The sequence below is a fragment of the Pezoporus flaviventris genome, unplaced genomic scaffold (assembly GCF_033815535.1).
Source record: "Pezoporus flaviventris isolate CSIRO_AGI_PZ_B2104156 unplaced genomic scaffold, CSIRO_AGI_Pfla_v1 ptg000082l, whole genome shotgun sequence".
Lineage (NCBI taxonomy): Eukaryota > Metazoa > Chordata > Aves > Psittaciformes > Psittacidae > Pezoporus > Pezoporus flaviventris.
In genome coordinates this window covers 906270-926405 of record NW_026892630.1, presented here as the reverse complement: position 1 = coordinate 926405, position 20136 = coordinate 906270, and the positions used below count along the sequence as shown (strand labels likewise).

At 37.5% G+C, this 20136-nt stretch overlaps 1 protein-coding gene across 3 annotated transcripts in view; it reads left to right on the top strand.

Moving 5' to 3' along the window:
- The window catches only part of CDH13 (cadherin 13), a 793216-nt gene that overhangs the window by 492696 nt on the left and 280384 nt on the right, over positions 1-20136 (top strand). Inside the window, exon 14 of one of the 3 annotated variants that reach the window (XM_061475030.1) lies at positions 16837-17197. The exons of the other annotated variants lie outside the window; for them this stretch is intronic. Coding sequence (XP_061331014.1) covers positions 16837-16838 — 2 coding nt within the window. The 3' untranslated portion in view covers positions 16839-17197. Of the gene's footprint in view, positions 1-16836; positions 17198-20136 lie in introns of those variants that run through there. 3 annotated transcript variants of the gene reach the window in all.

The following is a 20136-nucleotide window of genomic DNA, read 5'->3' as shown; positions in this document are numbered from 1 at the left end:
AATGTGTGTATAAATAAATATAAGCAGCTAAGGTGCCGAGTTTCATTATCCCATATACATGATAGTCTGGTTTTTAATTGGTTATTAAACAATGAATACTCATTAAAATCTCAGTTCATTAGAAAAAAAATAGTACAATGCAATTAAACTGTACTACAGACTAATTAATAAGGGAATTGGGGAAATTCAAATACCTTTAAAGAGATGGAAGTGGGGGCAGCAGGCAGCACACACTTGTACCAGTCATCTTCATTAGCTTAGCAGATGGATTTTCTGCTATTTTAGAGTTTTGCTGAGGGTTCTGTTTTTTACATTTAGTTTCAAAGGAAATCTTGACAGTGGGAAACTTTTCTAATGTGGGTCTTCACAAGGTCTGGAAAAATGCTCTTAAAAAACATAATAGATTTATATATAACTTATCCCCATAACACAGTCAGCTCTCACTTTGTTTCTGTAGACCCACTCTCAGTACTCTGCATTTTTTACGTAAGAACACCACTGAAAAAGCCTGCTAGACCTTTTCCTTTGTTTTAAGCACTCAGTCCAAAAGCTAACCTATTTAGAAGTAGGATGTCAGATGAGTCAAGGCTAAAAACTTGCCACTCACTGCTGACACTACTAGCATCACACAGTTAAGTAGCAGAGGGCCCTGATGCAGAGATTTGCTAAAAATAGCTGTTTACACCCAAACCCAGCATGGGCTTCAGACTAAAAGCCAAATTAAAGTTTCATTGTGTTGCTGGTGCTTATGAGCTGTTCCCCTAAAAGTCTGGGTCTCACATATCTTGGTGGGAACATCACAAGCCAGCCTACTCTGATTTCTGCCCTTAGGAGCTTGGTCTTCCACTACACAACATAGCTTTACTGTTTGCTACTCTAACCAGAAGTAAATCTTAGGTCTGAGATGTTCTTAGCATCTGATGTTTAACCGACCTGTGTCCAGCTGGAAATTTAATATGCTGACTGTCTCTTGCGTTACACCTTATACGTGTTGCTGTTACCATGTATTTATTTATGCATGGGGTGCATTTACACCAAAGCATAAGACTGTAGATCAAATCAGCTTTGATTCACTAGTATTTTAATCCCAGTTTGTAGAATTGTAAATTACTCTGCAGAACGACAAGCACTGATCTGAATGTTAGATCACTGTGTTATACAGCTGTGTTATGAAGCAAAACCTGTTCATGGAGACTCATTCATTCGAGAGACATGTCACTGGCCTTACACAATGGGTTTCTCTCAAGACCTCCCTTGTATTTTATTCTGTTATTTCTCTGTTAATAAATAAATAAAATCCCCATTGGTTTATGGCTGCAAGAGATGAAAGTACTCTTTTTTTTTTCATGTCAACATTGTGTAGTGTTGATGGACTCTGGCAACAGTCAAATCCTGGCTCAGACTTCTGTTCTGTTTTCCTTATTAGCATTTCCTTGGTTGTCCCTGCCAAAGTCTTCTGGACATTTCTGAACTCTGTGAATTGTTGCAAATATTGCAATGTCCAAGTGTGAAATGAACTGCATGGAAACTCCAGGGAACCTGTTAACAGTGTATTAACAACAACCCCAAGTTCACCTAAAACAACAGGCACCTGTTCAAGGGGGAATGTGTTCTTAAATTGACAGTCAATTATCACTGCATATTTTAGCATCATTTTTTGCACCTTATCTAAGACCTACAATGAGCCTTGAAAGCCTCTGTACTAATTTAAAACCAGTCTTCACAAACCACAACAAAAATGAGACTATGAAGAACAGGAGTATACAAATAACAGCATTTTAAAAGGATTATAGCAACATTGATATTTGTTACAATTCTGGTTTACTTTAATGGGAATTGAGATGACAGCTTAGAGAAGACAGGCACTTAATCTTAATAATTACCTCTAAGGTATTATAACCATGCAAGAAAGATTTGCTTTAAAAAAAAAAATAAAAGAAAGAAATTAAGCTGAACAAATGAAACCGTAAATAATACTCCAGAAAAGCTTTCTTGTGAGACTGACATACCTTAATAATTATAGTAAACATTTTCAGACTGGAAAGCTAAAACTTAATGTCTAAAAGCATTTTAAAAATATTACATGTTCAAAATGATTCCTGCATTATAAATACATTTGTATTATCAACAGCCTACGAGAAAATTAAAAGACATCTATATTCATATAGTGGAGCAAGAATGATGTGCAGTGCTAGAAAATCCCAGCCCTTACTCATTCATAGAATATGGGAGCTCTGAAGGAACACATTTTCTGGATTGCATTAATGTAGAACAAACCCCTTTCTCACTCTGGAGACATTTCATGCACCATGGCCATGTGTCAGGAGCTGACACAAGGTCTCTTTCACAGCTCCCATACAGCCCCTGCAATCATCCTCCCTGTAAGAAGATGGTCAAGAAGATATTCTTGAACAGAAGGAATTCTGTCAGAATCCAGTGGCCTCTCCAGCCTGCTGCCATGGAGACAGTCCAACATTTGTCAGTGAATGACTCTCAGGAGGCCAGTGGAGTGTTGGGACTGCGGATAAATCTAGAGAGCAAAGTATTTATTAACACCTAAGTAAATCCATCAGCCGGAGAGCTGTTCATTCATTATAGTACATGGGTCTATCACTTGTGCAAGTCTTATCTAGCTAAGGATTAGGTTTTTCTTCCTGTCTACTTGATAGCTTTGTCACCCAAACTCAGCTGGCTTCTTCAAAGCTCATTTATACTTTTTATAAGTCCTCCAGCCTGATCCAACCTGCCTCAGAATAATGATTAATGATTAATGTGCTATTAGCCATGGTCATACTGCAGAATATTTAGCTACTTTGACAGCATGATGGTGTATTTCCATTTTATGATAATACTAGACAAATTTAACTTCTGAATTGAGTCTAGAAGCTTCAAGATTGACATGTCTTTCTAGTCACAAACAGCTGTACGTAATCTCAAATCCTATCCTTCACATCCTTTAGGATTGGCACACAAAATTATTTCAAGTAATGAGGATTTCTAAGGATGGGGAGGCGAGAGAGATAATTTGCCACCACATGATTGAGTGACAAATACTGAATGCTTGATATCTGAATTACTGTCTCTTATACGCTACACAGATTAATCTGTGTCTGAAAATATTTTCCACTTACAGGGATTGCTCAATAGCTCTTGAGAGGTATGCACATACACCCCATATATAAACGTATACTCACTAAATATGTACGGCTTATTTCAAATTAAACTTCTAAGCAACAAACAGAAAAGCCAGGTAATGGATCCAGATAATTTGCCTCATAAACAGGCAGGTTAGATTATAAATATATGTTATTCTTTATTGTGCCCCTAAAATATTACTGAAAATTACATCCAAGCTATTATTCAGGATGTTTTCTCCTGTTACAGCAGAACACTATACCATTGTCTTAACAATGCAAGAGATACTGAAACTGAAGTAAAATCTCTCTTCCATCACAACAAGGAATAGGATTTAGCAAGGAACTCTTATGGCTATCAAACATTAGGGTGGTCTAATGGTGTTAGGCCTTAAGTAAAGAAGTTACATGTACAGACATACATGTTTATATGTGAGAGAGAAGAAATCTTTTTCCTGTGCTTCTGAGAGGGAGAATTTTTTAGTAAAATATTGCTTTATCTCTGTCAGCTTACGTTTATCCATGCATAATAGTGAATGTTTGCAGTTATCATGTTCTGTATAACATGGTAAGAAATTCTGGCTGGCATGTATAATAAACCAGGAATAGTTCTAAGGACATGATTTTCATCTTGTGAGAGATGTAAGGGACTGTATTTGGGAGAGCAATTAGACCCACAGCAAAGACATCTTCAATAATGACTATTAATGTGTATTTTGGAACCTACAGGCTAAAAACACATAACTTGATCTCTAGAGTTATGTTCATAAGGGGCTTTTGCTACACTGGACACAGGGAAGATCTAGAAACACATATACCAGTAGACTGCAGGCTTTTCCTGATCCATCCCTCTTTGGTTTTTCTTCCCCTAATCTTCTTGCACTTCCCCCTCTCCCTCCACAACTGATGCTCTGATAATTCACTCCCTGCTTTCCTGTTATCATTTTGGATTCATATTCTCCCCTGTATCTGCATTCAGACAAATCACACTGACATCAACACCAGATTTATAAGGAGAAAACGTGTTCTCTTTACTGCTAATTGCTGTTAGTTGCCATTGTTTCCCATGTTAAATAACTTGTATTATAAACCCTGCCTTGCTGCATGCTTGATCTCCTACCTCTCTTATTCATCTTCTGTTAACCTCTACCTCCAATTGATTTCTGGGTTATGTATCTGATGGATCAAGGGATGATTTTTCAGCCAATGATCCAATTTACACATAAAGTAAAATATCCCCAAAATCATTCATGATTGCCTTAATTTGAAATTGCTGAATCTGTCACTTATGGATGATGTTTGCTAATGGAGCATCCCATTTTCTCCTTTCTTCTCAATTCTTTGCAGTCACACCAGTTGTAATCTAACAATGAATGAAACAGATTGATGAAATGGTTGAGTTATGCATGAAAAAGTCCCAACTGGAAAAACATTTAATGGTGGTTAAGTATTATACAGTTGTATAAAATACCTGAAAAATGAGCATGACTAATACAAGTAGCAAGAGCCCTTTGAAAATGCCTTTCTGGGCAGAATTCTGAAGGTTTACTGACATATACATTGTCATGCCAACTCTAATTAAGCCTGTCTAATTACTTCTCCTGCAAGGGTTTCAGGTTGAGCATGCAAATTCTTGAGGACATTATCTGCTGTAGGTGTATAAATGTCTTGCAGAATAGTAGGGAGGAGAAGCCTGTAGGGAAATCTAATACTTTTTGTTAGACCATATGATATAATTGGGAAAACAGACAAGCATTTGGACTCTCAGGACCTTTGCTAAGTATCCATGAATAATGATTTTACTGTACAGCTAAATGAATGTCCATTCTTTTTCCTACCTCAGTCCAATAAAAGTATTATGAACCTTTCCTGTCTCATATCCTTCTATCTTATAAAGCCATTGCTACATCTACAGCATATCCAGTAAAAGAAAGCAGGTATCTGATAAACAGGCTTCTCTTTGTTTGGGTCTGTTTGCAGTAAAGTAAAAAGAAATTAAAGGAAATTAAACAGCTTCTACTCACTTATCATATTGCCCTGGGAAATCTATAATTCTTTTCTTCAGAATGGAACAGTTCCAGCAAGCAATGTCTTCCCCAAAATTGCCATAAATTGGTGATGAGGACACACTGCTGTGAAATGCTAGACATTAGGTGCTAGATGCTTATAGAGTCCCAGGCAATACAGTGTTTATTTTCTCACTTTGAGGGCCCTGTTTGAGCTATAGATAGGCTATGAGGACACCTGCAACTCAGCTTTTGCTCAGCCTTGCCAAGAATGAAGGCCTTCCAGGCATGTTTTAAAAAACATAAAACGAAAAGTAAACAAACCCCTAAAAACCCAAACTAAAATAAAAAAATACTACCAGTGCTTGAGGAATTTTAACCTATAAAAAGGTGGCATTTACAGAGTGCAGCGGTTGAGTAGTATGTGTCTTCACTGCAAGTTTGGACTCAGGTATATAATTGCCGTGAAATTATGATATCACATTCCCTGGATCTGCACAAGATTATGGAGACTTATCCTCTAATGAACTCTACTTTTAAGTACAAGTGGTATTGAGTGTGAGGTACAAATTATCAAGATTAAGCTTTTAATCTTTTACTTGCTATTATTCACAGTAATGCTGCTACCATGCTTCCCTGTGCTTGTCACCAAGCCTAGAATTGTGATTTGCATTGATTTGATCAGTTGCAGTGGTCAAACCAGGGTTAAAAGTACAGTACTTAATGCAAGAAATGAGGGGAGGAGGAAGCAGGGTCCAAAAGAAATCCCACTTTGCAAACACACATGATAATTTAAACTGGGAGGAAAGGCCATAAATCTGTTCTCACAGGTGCAATTGGTAACAAGATTGGGCTGCAGGTAGAATTTAATTACCACATGGTTTTAAATAATTATTGCTTGAAAGGCTGGTGCCAGAATCACAGTCAGATTCCTACTTTATAATAAAAAACACCCACCTCTCCCCCCAAAAAACCAACAAGAACACAAATAAAAACCATCAAACCCCCCACACAAAGAACTACAATAACGTCTGTGAAGTGCACACGTTTAGTAGCAAATGGCTTTTGTTGTACATAGTTATTATAATTTAGGCTGCCTTATTACTTGAATGCAGCCGTTGTATCTGTTTTGATGTGGCCTTGACTTTTCTAATTTAAATACCTTTGATGGATCTTTAATTTTTTGGGGAAAAATATACTATTTGAAAAATACACAGATTTTTGACCGAACTGATAACAAAACCAAATATTTCCAAGTTCTAATCATATTTAACATTTTATTCTTTTGTTTTAAGTGTAGAAGCATCATGAAATAATTCCATAATATAAAGCCTGATGAAAGTGGCAATTAAAACGGAATCTATCCGGTACATCCTGTTCTTCACATTACCATGCTCTGTAAAATATAAATCTCTATCTCCAAAAAAGCTAAAGCTTTTGTTTCCCATCTTGATTAGGCAAATATTGACAACAATAATCATTTTTCACTAAAGTGAGCCTTTAATATAGAATAGAAAGAGTGCACTATGGATATTACATTTTGCACAGAAGACTGGCTTTCACATTAGTGTTTGCTATTAGCGTATTTCATGTCACTCCATCATACTGTCTTTCACTCAAATCCTACATTTGTTGGAGCAGATGGAAAGTTGGTTTAAATTAATTGAAAGCATGCTGTGCACAGCTTGTGGTACCAAGAACATGCAAAGAAGAAAAGAAGATACATCAATTTCTTTTCTAGCATACCTATAACTGTGAGATCTCTTAAGAAATCATCAAGGTATTATGCTTTTCTTTTTTTCTTTTTTAGAGAAAGCTCTATTGCTTTGATATTAACAAGAGGAGGAAGACACAGTGAAATTGGCTGGATATACACCATTTGAAAAGTAAATTTTGCCTGGAATGGATCATAACAAAATGACAGAGAAAGCTAGTACTTGTTTCTTTGTTTCTGTAATCTTATCTATAATTCTTAGAAACATTGACAAGTTTGAAGACTAACTAGTTTCTTGCCCATTTTGTTTCTACTACATCCTGTATATGGATCCTCAGCTTTTCTTCTGCCATTACTGAAAATCCAGTTGTCTTCTCTGTTATCTGAACCAACAGCCAAACATGTTATTAATGCCTGAATCATTTTTTTACCTGAAACCAAGATGGGGACACTCATCTACTTCTCTAGAGTGGTCAGTGCATGACTGTACTTCAGTACCTTTACAGTTAAAACCAGCTTCAAAATTATCCCAGTATAAACCATCTAATAAACAGTGGCTTTTTGATCAAGCAATAATGGAAAATTTAGTTGATTTATCAATTTGGTTCTCTTAAAAAAAAAATACAAGTATTTATTTCACAATGGTGTAAAAAGTCAGGGCAGGAGGGAGCAGATATTGGCAAGGGAAGTGTTTCTAAGATGGATAGCATCTGGTTTGCATGCTATACTCTGCTAAAAAGACTGCAGTGGGGTAGATGGCGCAGGCCAAGGTGAGACCCTCTGACACGAACAGGAGATGTTATGTCTTGTAAAACAACGGCAAATGAAAAACTCAATGAGGAAAAGCAGACTGTGGAAAGCAAAGTGGGAAAACCAGGCAGGAAACAAGAAATCTGCAAAACAAGCCTGTTGGTCTTGATAGGAAGCAGATGCAGAGTCAGAGCCTTAGAAGTGATGCAAGGAAAGCTCCATGCCCCAGAGGGGCTTAAAATGAGAACTTGTTACCAACAAGAAATGCACTGAAATTTGCTGGACTGAGAAAGGTCTCAAAGTTCCTGTACAAAAATGGTGAGCGGTCCGTCATTTTAACCTGTCTTGCTGAGTTTTCTCCATTTCAAATGTTGCCCTGTTCTAGTTTGCATTCAGATAAAAGCTGGATTTGAGTTTTAGAACCCTTTTGCTAACCTTAGTTTCTCTTTCTTACACGTCTTATCTCTTTGATGTCTCAACACTGGCCACAGATTCCTTTTCTTCTCCAAAAAGGTCAAAAGGGTAGAAAAGGGCGAAAAACACTTTTTGCGTTTGCTCTTTCAGTCTTGAAGAACTCCAAGGCTGAAATGGAACAAAACTAAACCAGTACTTTTGCCTTTAGAAAAGTAAAAAAAAAAAAGTCTGGGAAAGTTAAAAGAAACCAAATACAGCCCACATTTTTGTCTAGGTTAGTAAAGTTATTTTACATTTACCTAGGGGAGGAAAGGTTATTTTATATTGAGACATTCCTCCCCTCCCCATTCTGACTGTAAATACTGAACTGCTGTTGTTGGAGGCCTTATTTCTGCTAGTCACTGCACACATTTGACCATCCCTACTCCTTACAGGTCAAATACAACTCTAGCAACTGCAAATGAAAAAGATAAAATAATGCAAACCTTTCCCAGTCCTACCTGTCTGGTTTCATTTTCCTTCTTTCCAGAGTTTCAGACATTGCAGCTGAGTTTATCTTCATTTTGTTTCATGATATGATGACATCACATATCCTCCATAAATGTTTACTTGTTGTATTAGATATCCCTGAAATTCAATTGTATTCTTGACAGAATTTTTGACTCATTGACTTAATTTCTTCCATAGCTATCTTTATACCTCTTTGCTCCTCCCAAGACTTTAAAATTCTCCCCCTATTATTTTTTATCCATTTTCACTTTTGTCTTTTAAAATGTTGCCTGCAGAATTTTCCTTTCACTTATTTCTACAAACTCTTTGTGACCACCTGAGCCAGCATTTCTTCCTCTGTTCTCAAAAGACCTTATCCCAACAAGTCTTTCCTTGTCATGTTTAATTAACGGCAAAATTATGCTTCTCCCTGTATGCCAAACTTCTTCATTCATAAGCAAGTTGCATAAACATAATGCAAGGGAAAATTTGGCTTGGAGATCATAACTTCTCTTGAGCACAAGAAGTGTCTTAGTTCACATTAACAAAGCTCTTTGGAAATTCAAAAGATTGCACAGGTAATCACTGTTTGATTAATAATTTACAATATCAACAGGACAGAAATGAAAATTGGAGAATGACAATCTCAAACCAGCTGTATGCATGTCAGATATGTAAATTTTATACCTTCCTTCCTCTGCTCGGACACTGCTTAACCCCATGCTGAGCTGCCTCTCTAGACATAACCCCTACAACATTCACCAATAATTAGACAGTCATAAAGAAACAAAGAATAAGTGAGAATTAACTTCCCACCTCCTAATGTCACTAATTAGCAAACATACCACAAGCACAGTGCCCGAAATGTAATGAATAAGAAGGACAGAAAAGGACAAAACACCCCAAACCTTGAAACAGGAACTCCATTTCTGAATCTCTATACAAGCAAGCTTAGTGATTCTGGAAAAAAAACTACTAGATTAAATGCCTAACATGTATTTTTCCTGAAAAGTAAATGAAACCATGATGAGGCTGGGATGGAACTCTACAGCTATTTCACTGACATCGACAAGAAAAGTAGATGTCATTACATGGAACTTCTTTCTGAAGATAAAAGTATAATCTAGTTTTAAGATTACAGGGAGTTAGATAGCTGCGGGCATGTGGAGCAATTTCACTGAGTTTGCCATTTAATGCCAGCTAGAGCTTAATAGCAGCCAAGTCGTTAGTTAGTGCTAGTTATTAAGAGTAGTAAGTGAAGTCATAGATGTATCACAGAGCCAATGACATAATTAGCGCTTGAGTTCAGAGGTGATTCTTCCCCCATCAGCAGGAGAAAATTAGGCAACAAGGAAGTTCCCACATAGAAGGATTTATTCCTAAGGCTGTAAACCAGTGCTGGGCAGTAATGTCAAAGCTGCTGAGAGTTGAAAGGAAAAGAGGGTGAGCAGAATCCCGAACACTAATTAGAGTTTTATGGCTTGCCCATTTTTTAGTAGGTATTGGAGAGTAAGCCAAGACTAACAATCTCAAAGAGACTTTAGTTAAGTAGAGGTGAATGGATCAACTTTTCCCAAATCTCACCCAGGATACTTAGAAGTTAGCTGAAGTTCAAGAAACTTCTTCCTAGTGTGGGAGCCACTTCAACGAAGCAAACTGAACACAGGCCCTTTTCAAGCTCAGGGATATATAAAGAAACATCAACGTTTGTTGGTTTTTTTTCAGTGAACTCTTCCATATTAACTTCGTAAAATTACACTAAACACTCTAAAGTAGGCCAATCATTGCGATGTTAAGTACTAACGGGGAATATTTTATTTTAAACAGAGGAACCATAAAGTACATTTTCATACTAAGGTTTTGCATTTAAATTCATCTTGTCAGATCTTTTCATTAGAAACTCCTTGTAGTATTACTACTGTATTGACACAGATAACTAACGTCAACCATCCACAAAAAAGGAAACCTGGTCTTTCCTTGAACGGTTCAAGATGACAGGGAATCTAGAGTTTCCTTATGCACAGAGTTTATGTTATGTTTAAAAACTTTTATTTTAGTAGTTTTTTCCAATTTTTTTTTTCTATCAAAAGCATCTTTTTGTACCTGCTGTATTTTCCTCTCACTAAATTATTTCTACATGGTAACTTAAAGTGTTGCCAGCTATGTTTACATGCTACTTATTATCTTTATTTCTCTCGAGTCCTCAAAAATCATTTTAGAACCTCTTTTTCCTGATGTCTCCAAACTTGACATAAACCTAAAGAATCAAACACATTAGAACTAAACCACGATATTTGGTATTAATCTCAGTAGAGCTGAATTCCAAAGAGAATCCATCTGCATCTAAGGCAGAATTCCTTACTTTTAATTTTACAACAAAAATATGCAGCTATGCAAAGATGACTTTATTGTGGTTGAGCACAGCCAAGACTCCAAATTCAATAAAATTTAGAGCATGTGACCACAACAGAAGAGGATGGGGAACAGAGAACCTATGAGAGAACAAGTTTGGTATTATCACTTTAGATGTTTGCATTGATTCTATTTTTCTCTGGAGCTATTATATTAACATATAATGTCTTTAGTGCCTTTTGGTGAAATATCAGCAGCTGGAAACAGAGGGAGTGAACCATCATGTTGCAGCCAGTTGGCACTCAACAGTTCACCAGTGCTCCATGGAGAGAAATTCTGAAACCTCTTTTCTGTGCAATGGCTGTTATGTATTAGCTCTGCAGTGGTATGAGGTCTTTTTAGCAGGGAAAAGGCTATCTGATGCAATTCAACATCACAACTACAATCAGGTAAATGAGGGAAATTTATAAATGCTTTTGTCTTACCCAAACAGAGCAGAGGTTTCAAGTCCTGGCAAATTCTGCAGTTGCCATGGTAACGGGTTTGCATTTCTAATTGCCCCTGAGAGCCTGGGAGATTTTACAACATGCCATCGACTTCCACTGTGTCCCTAAACCATCTAGCTCTGGAAGCACGCAACTGGTTTCCTCTGTGAAATCAGTGGGACTTTCTGCCAAACATGGTAAGAATTTTCACGTCAAATGTCCCTGAGTAAAATTAAGAACAAATGTTCAGTTAAATAGTGCATTAAGCACTTCTCTTGGTATCACCCGTGCACAAATGATTTGCCTTTCTTTTTAGAAAAAAATATGCCATGACTTTTAGCATGCATCCCCTTTGTGTGTGGGGGCTCAAATATTACGAGATTTGATTTTATATCACGTGAATTAAATATGTCTCCTCTTTATGAAATATATCAGTCGCATCCAAGGATAGGTGCAATCAGCAATTTTAAATTTGCTTTAAAAAAAAAAGGAGGAAAAAAAGAAAAAGAGAACGACATAAAGGAGGAGACTTCTGTGAAACTGCCACTAATGAAACAAAGGTGACACTACTAGAAAGAGAAGATAACAGGAAAATATATTTACCTGCTTCTTTGAAGCTAGTTACCATTCTGTTTTTCCTCAAGAAAATTACAGCTATCAATGAGGTTGTTACATCTGAATAAGCTTGACAAAATCATGAGCACAGATAAGATTCTCCTTCTTCACAGATGAAGTTCTTTTCTGTTTTTTCTGTTATTTTTTCCATCTTTCTATTATATTTCTATGTTCAAGTCTATTACTTTTCCTTGAAGATTAATTCCATTCTATTAATTGAAGATATATTATTGAAGATATATTGAAGATACATTCCATTACAATTCTATTTTTCTCTTCCCCCCCCCCATTTTTTCCATTATTTTTCCTCAAAAAGAAATTAATCTCGAGAGAACTGAACTCTTGAAAGGGAATGTGTTGCCTTTCAAGTTCAATGTCATGCAGGTCAGCTTGTACCTGGGACTGAAAGAGATCTGGCAGTCCACAACTGTCACTCTCCAGGCCACCAAGGCCTGAGGTGGCTGCATCATCACTGGTTGTAAAGTGGCATCATGAAAAGATAAAGAAAAGACTTGCCATAAAGCCAGGAGCATTACAGATTACTCCTACATATCATTGGATTCCTGTAAATGTAGCATGTTCTTGAAGACTTTAACAAATAGTCTCCATAGACATTTTCCCTCTTTGATGAGAGTGGGCTGGAGCACCTGTCCTGTTTAGAGACACTGAGCGAGCTGGGCTTGTCAAGCAGAAGTTCTTCCCTATGAGGGTGGTGAGGCTGAGTACAGGGTGCTCAGGAAAGCTGTGGCTTCCCCATCCCTGGCAGTGTTCAAGGCAGGGTGGATGGGGCTCGGAGCACCCTGCTCTAGTAGAAGGTTTTTGCTTTGTCAGCTTTAAAAAGTACAAATAATAAAAAGGGAATAACTGTCAGAACAACGGGCACTTTACCCTGTTGGTGTAAACTAAATTTCATTTTCAAGTTGAAAATTAAAGGGTACAAATCATGACTTCCTATGAATTACCTTTAGCTATTTCGGGAGGCAAAATAACAACAGGTGATTGAGCATCTAGTCACAATAGCTTGAAACTGCAGTGCCAGATGCCTACAATATCTCACTTGTAAATGACCTGCAAATCAAAACTTCCCAGCAAAGAACAGCATCTAATAGTTCAGTATTTAAAGAGTCTAACCAGACTAAAGTCTGTCTCCAGATCTGCCACCTATAACTAACTTACATGTTCAACATTATTCTAGTTTTGTTATTAAATAGTTCCCTTTTTCATAAAAAAAATCCAACCTTAATTCAGGCACAGAGGGAGGGGAAGTAAAACAGTTTAGTGCATTATTCATTAGAATTACTCTAACAGCTTTCTATTCAGCCTAGTAGCATCTTTGCTCTAGGCAGAGATAACCCTCACCAAGTCTTTCCAAATTAGGTGCAATATAATGCCTTTTCTGATATTGTCAATACAGTCCTGTACAGTACATGCAAATGAAAATGGTGCAGTGCTACACAGGGTACTCTACAAAAATCTAACATATGGAAACAAGGCTATAGCACTTATCTTCTAGGTACAGAGATTAATCTTTTGGAAGAATTAGCCCAGGCCATTGCCGTCAGGGTGCTCTGCTGCTGAGTTACATCAGTAACAGTAATTCATTTTTTAAATGGCTGGAGACCTACACTGTAATTCTGTACTAAAGTCTATCCTAAAATTTATTAAGGAAGTTTCAGTGTGTTGGAGCTATATATCTAGACGAGATCTAATCTTCGTTAACTCTCAAGAGGTATAGCTGCAGGAGAGCATTGATGCTACACCCTCAAAGCACTGGATAGACTCACTACACATGTTCACTTACATTACTCAGGGTGCTGATCTGCCACATATGTTGGTGTCTAACTTCAGACAATTGAGGAGAGACCTCACATGCTCTGTGGACATACTCAAGCCTTTCAGGGACAAGCTCTAACCCACTCCTATCAGGAGACAGCTCATGGTTACAAATGAACCTTATAAAAAAAAAAAGAAGAAAATAATCTTCTCTACTGAGGTGCTCAGAAAAGCCTCATAAACCCTAACTACTTCTAGGTAAGATTGTGCAAGCTTATTAAAAAGAGATGGTACATGTTTGCAGTAGCAGGAGACATTAAAGAAGGATATGGGAAGGCCCTTCTAGTTGTTATATTCAAAAATTTGGCATGGCCAAAAGTAAAACCACCTCATATAAGGATGCAAGGATTTATTGCTACTTCAATTAAAATAAAGTCAAAGACATTTCTGGCCAAGCTAAAATGTCACCTGCATAACATTATAAGCTGTTCAATTAAAGGAGAAAAAATTAGTAATGCAGTTTAACTATAATACACAGAGTATGCTACCTAATATCTGTCCCTGTAATCAGAGGTTTCTCCCTTCCTTGGGGGTCATCACCCATTTTTTCTGGTGCTGCTAGCCATACATGCCTTGGGATTGAAAGATCAGGGGCAATGGTGTTGCCTTGGGGTCGGCTTATGGTAATTTTGATTTTGTTGCCCGTCAACATTTTTCTCTCCCAATAATCAGCAATTTCATATTATAGTACACTTTGTTTTGTTGACTGGAGGCTTTTTGCTAGATACGTATGTTTTGCTTTTTATGCTAGATACATAGTTTTGCTATGTATGTATGAACCAGCATTACCGGATATACTGTAGGTAGACATTAGATGACAAAATGCAGCAAAACAAGTCAAAATAACTGCAAGGATGAAGGTTAGCAAACAAGACACATCATTAAGCAATAACCATGTAACCTTTTATTTTTGCTACTAGACTTAAGCTACCTAACTGCTCTGCAGCTAAGGCAAGCAAGAGGCGTCAAGAAAATTCCCTGGGCTAAAATGAAGGCATATGATCTGTCACTAGCAGTGATAACACTATATACAATAAGATACAAGGATACGCAGCACGATGCTACCAGCCTTTTTGCTCCTTGTCTGTCTTGATCTCAAGACTACAAGGTGTAGCATCACCCTCCCTGGCTGTCCTGTACACGGGTTTGGTTTCAGCAACTGTTCTGCAAAAGACTGAAAGTCAGGGGTGTCTGTCATTACAACCTCTAACTAACAACATCACTGCAGATTGCAAGCAGCCTAATCCACCTAATTTTCTGTACAGTCTCTCATTTTTGGCATGCTAATGACAAAAACATTCTTTCCAATTTTAATAATACCATTTTGACATTCTTACCTGACTCAGATAGAGGAAGCCTAAGGATAACTTTATCACAAAGTAGCAGATGGCAGTTAATGATGGGGATCAGACTCTGGGTTCAGGGTGAATAAAATGTGAATTTCCTAGCAGTGATTAATGAGGTAAAGTGCATCTAATTTGGAGATGCGGCAAACAAGAGTGGCTAAAGTTCTAGCCTGACAGAAGGTAAGCATCACTGCAAGCACTCTAGTCCTTATTTCCAATATTATGTAAGGCCTTGTAAAAGGACCAACCATTGTGTCTGGAGGAACCAAGAAGTCTGTTTATTTATTTTTCTATTTGGCCACATAACTTCCTATCGTCCCTTAGAGTTACGCATTTACAAATGTTGATGCGTGCATTAGTCTGTTTTGAGTTGCTGAAGGATGTGTAATTGCAGGCAGAAACAGTATTTTCAGCATTTACCTGCCAGCACTGAAACACTTATGCCATAAAATCTCAACATGCTCAACATGTTAGCAGTGTTTTCTGGGGGATGTGGATAATCAAGAGAGCTGTTGTTAGAAGCTGTTCTATGCCCCTGCTCCCTTTCAGAAAAGTATCTGAGAGGCATTCAGCTCAGCTTAGTTTCAGACAAGTAAAAAAGCAAGAATTGAATCTAAACTAATTAGCTAGCCTTCCTTTGCAGTCAGTGTGAATCGTTCCATATAATTTATTTCAGGATAGGGCAAACTGCCCTTTGGAGTGGGCAATTTCTTACTGATGACTATATTAGACTAGATTATTCATATCTATAGCAAAACAACTTCAAGAAAAAAATGCATCCTACCACTGCAAAATGTTAGATTATTGCTCTCTGAATCCATTACTACCTGCTGCAACATGGGAAATCTCTTCAGCATTGTCCCGTGGAGAGATGTACCATCTAACTAGCCTCTTGTGTTAATGCTGCCATACCCTTAATGATACTAATTTGAATATTATCTACCTAGATGGGAATCAGACCCCAATTCTGTTGCAGCAGATGCTGGCTACCCTGCCATTCATCCAGCAAAGATAGAATGGCTGGAAAACCTGAGCATTATCACAGCCAAACTAGACACAATTGCATATGAAGTACCAAAATAACCACAGCTAAACTACAATTCAATGAAACAAACCAGTGCTGTAAAACCAGATTGAAAAACATCCAAAATATTTGTAAACCTTGAATCTCTTAGGCCTCGTGCTAGTTATCTCACCTAATCTCATCTGCTCAATAACATGTTTGTCGCAGTACCTCCTCACTGTTGTGTCTCCATTAAAAAAAGAAAAAGAATCACTAAATTTTACTGTCCTTCTGTCAAAGAGCAACACGATGTCTTGTGTTAGGGCAAGACTATCAGACAGATAATGCTTTTCAAGAGACTGATGTTTCAGAATAGTGCTCTGGGGTAAAGGAAAACTCTGGTCTTTTCCAAAAGTAGCAAAGGGTTACACTGCATGCTTATGCAGAGCTGACCCCAGAGTTTATCACAGCTAAGTTAATTTGTTGGGCTTTGCACTAACAACAACTTAGATAATCCAAACCAACAGTTCACACATAGAAAACTCTGTGCCTTCCATGTTTCTTTTTAATTAATTACATCACTATGCACAATTTGGATGAGAAAATAGCCTCTTTCCATTATTAAGCATTTATGTCTATTTAGGGATGCATGGTGTTTTTAAAGATAACAACTATGGTTTGTGTTTACTTTCTAGAATACTTCAGGACAAAATTATCTGTTCCTGTGTCTCTGGCTTTGAAACTGGAAATACCCAGCAAGAAACCCCATCTGCTTCAAAGCCTTTTTTGGTTTCTCAGTACCAATGCCTGCAGCTTGTGGTGGTACATGATAACGTGCTTTGGTCATAACATGGAGCGTGCCATAAAATGCTCCAGTTTCTTTGGAACTTGAAATTACTTACCATCAGAAGGTTCCAAAGATGGAAAACCAATGTCTTCATTTTATTCATCATTATGACATGGGTACTGCTTTTGCTCTTCTTACTGCAAGATGGTGCAACTGCTAAGTACACTTTTAAACCTAGCAATATTTCTTTGAATCCTCTTGCTGTCATACCTGAATGAAAGTCATACCTGAATGAATGCCATACATTTAGTTTATTCTGAATGGAATAAACACACAGCAAATACTGAGTATTTGCTGTATGTTTATTCCAGCTTCTTTATAGGATACTTGTTATGCATGACCGATTAATAGGCCCCAAGCTATACTCAACCGGTTACCCACTGTAAATTGTTCTTTCTGTTGTCTGTGTCATTTTCTTTAAAATACCAAGCTGTTTTATAATTAAAGAGTCCCTTGAAGGTCTTGTTTCAATAAACAGTCATTTCCTCCACTGTGTGAAGTTCTTGTGCTAATAAGCAATTTAGCAGCATATATTATTTTTCTTGTCTCCAGAACTAACATATTATGGAAGGCCCACTAAGGCAAAATTTGAAATGTGATGCTGACTATATGTAGAGATCCAAGACTTCAGCATGTGTTGTATAGCTCAGTACTAGATCTGTTCTTAATCTGCATACTGTGGGAGTTATAGGAGATTAATTGCTCACAGTAGTATTTAGAAGCTTTCATATGTCACCCAGAAGATGGCTGAAGAGTTACTTATCTCCAGCAGCTTTATCCTTAATTACCTTTCTCTCTGATAATTCCAAGTTTGGGATTCAATGCATGTTGAAAATCTCCAGTATTAATTAGAGATTGTAACTTTGTTATACAATGTGTTTTCTATGATAAAAGTTTTCCTTGAACACTAAAGTTTTGTGAAAATGGCAACATCTTTGATAGTTTTGCAGTACTGCCAGAAACTTTCTCCTAACTTTTAACATTGCAGAATGTAGTACTGTGACACTGGGGTTTGTGTATTAATAGTTAAGGTTGGAAAGGACCTTAAGATCACCTAGTTCCAACCCCCCTGCCATGGGGGGTTGTCCAACCTGTCTTGAACACCACCAGGGATAGAGCATTCAAAATGCCCTTGGGCAACCCATTCCAGGGCCTCACCACCCTTACAGGAAAACTTCTTCCTTATATCCAATCTAAACTTCCCCTGTTTAAGTTTTAACCCATTACCCCTTGTCCTATCACTACAGTCCCTAATGAAGAGTCCCTCCCCAGCATCCCTATAGGCCCCCTTCAGACACTGGAAGGCTGCTATGAGGTCTCCACGCAGCCTCCTCTTCTCCAGGCTGAACAGCCGCAACTTCCTCAGCCTGTCTACATACAGGAGGTGCTCCAGTCCCCTGATCATCCTCGTGGCCTCCTCTGGACTTGTTCCAACAGTTCCATGTCCTTTTTGTGTTGAGGACACCAGAACTGCACACAATGCTCCAGGTGAGGTCTCACAAGAGCAGAGCAGAGGGGCAGGATCACCTCTTTCGACCTGCTGGTCACGCTCCTTTTGATGCAGCCCAGGATACGGTTGGCTTTCTGGGCTGTGAGCACACATTGCCACATGAGTACATACATGTATTTTTTCAGACTTTCATAATAATGATTATAATTTGATTTTTATGGGGATAAAAAAGGGTAATTAAAGTAACTTTTTTCATTTTAATGTAATTTAATAAAAGTGTTTCTATAAAGTTAAAAGATAACAAAAATTTGTGCAAAATTAGGAAATCGGATAAATTTCAGATTCTGCAGCAATGCCCATGATACTGGTTTCCAATCACTGTTTTAATGAGCTATACTTTGGCAGCAAGTTTAAATTTTAAATATTTTATCATAACAGTTCTTTGATTTGAATGTGTTTGAATACCAGGATGTCTTATTTTTCTTTTCAGATGCTACCTTCAGTACAATTTCAGACAGGTTCTTTAGCTGATCTAAGATGTAATAATTCTTCTAAAACATGGCATAGCAATTCATGTTAGATAAGAATTTGCTCTAAAAACGTCAGGGTTTTTTACATTTAAGAACTTTCTCTAAGTAAAATATATTGGATATTACAATCCCCACATCACTGTTTTTTCAAATTACTTTGGATACTTACCTGTCTTCCCTATAAATGCCACACACTTCCTACTTTCTACTAGTAACTATACGCTTCGTTGGTGTGACTCTCAGTTATAAAATTTTGCACTTATTTTCTCTTTGTTCTGTTACATTGAGTAGCCTATAATCTGTGGCCTACTTCAATATAAATAAATACCTGACAAATTATAGAGTTCCATGTGTGTGCTTTCCAGATGCATCAAAGAGATAACATACAACAACATCGATGCTACTTGGTGTTGAAAAATGTCCTTCAAAGACCATAGATGAATGCTCCATCACAAGCTAGACAGTTACTGTTCATTTCTTCCTTTTCTGCCCTCAGAACTCTGTTTTTTGCAGTGCCATGTCGGCTTTCCACTTGTCCAGCATCCTTCACTTGGTACAGTTAGACAGACAGGTCGGTTTTTTAAACTGCTGATTCTACTTCAGAGTTGTCTTTTAGAATCCCAGTGGAGGAGCATCCTCATTCTTCATATCGAGAGTCACTACTTTAGAGAATCCTGACACCCCGCGTTCAAGTTAGCATATAGAGTAAAAATGTTCTCACAAACAGCCTGAAGGCTTTCTTCAATGACTCTGAAAAGAGAATTAAGAGGGTGATGAGAATTAACTTGCCAGAAGCCCCATGATAATGTTGCCTAGTGACACAGGTACAGAGCAGATCATGTCTTGATAACAGCAAATACTCCACCTGCTCCATATTTCAGTTACTTCATTTCATTCTCCCCTCATTCCAAACTCATTACACAGATATGCTGATAAATTTGCACCTAATTTCTTTAAGAGCTTATCCATTCAGTTCTCAGGCCTTCTCTATTATAGCTTCTTTTTGTTGATAATAGAGTAGTCTTTTCATGAATTCCCTAGTCTACAACCAGCATCTGAAAGCATATGCAATACTATAATATATTCATCTCTAGTATATATTTTAACAGCTGTTGAACACATCCAATATGATAATGGGGTTTTGTTTTTTCCCTCCCAGGAGATACAT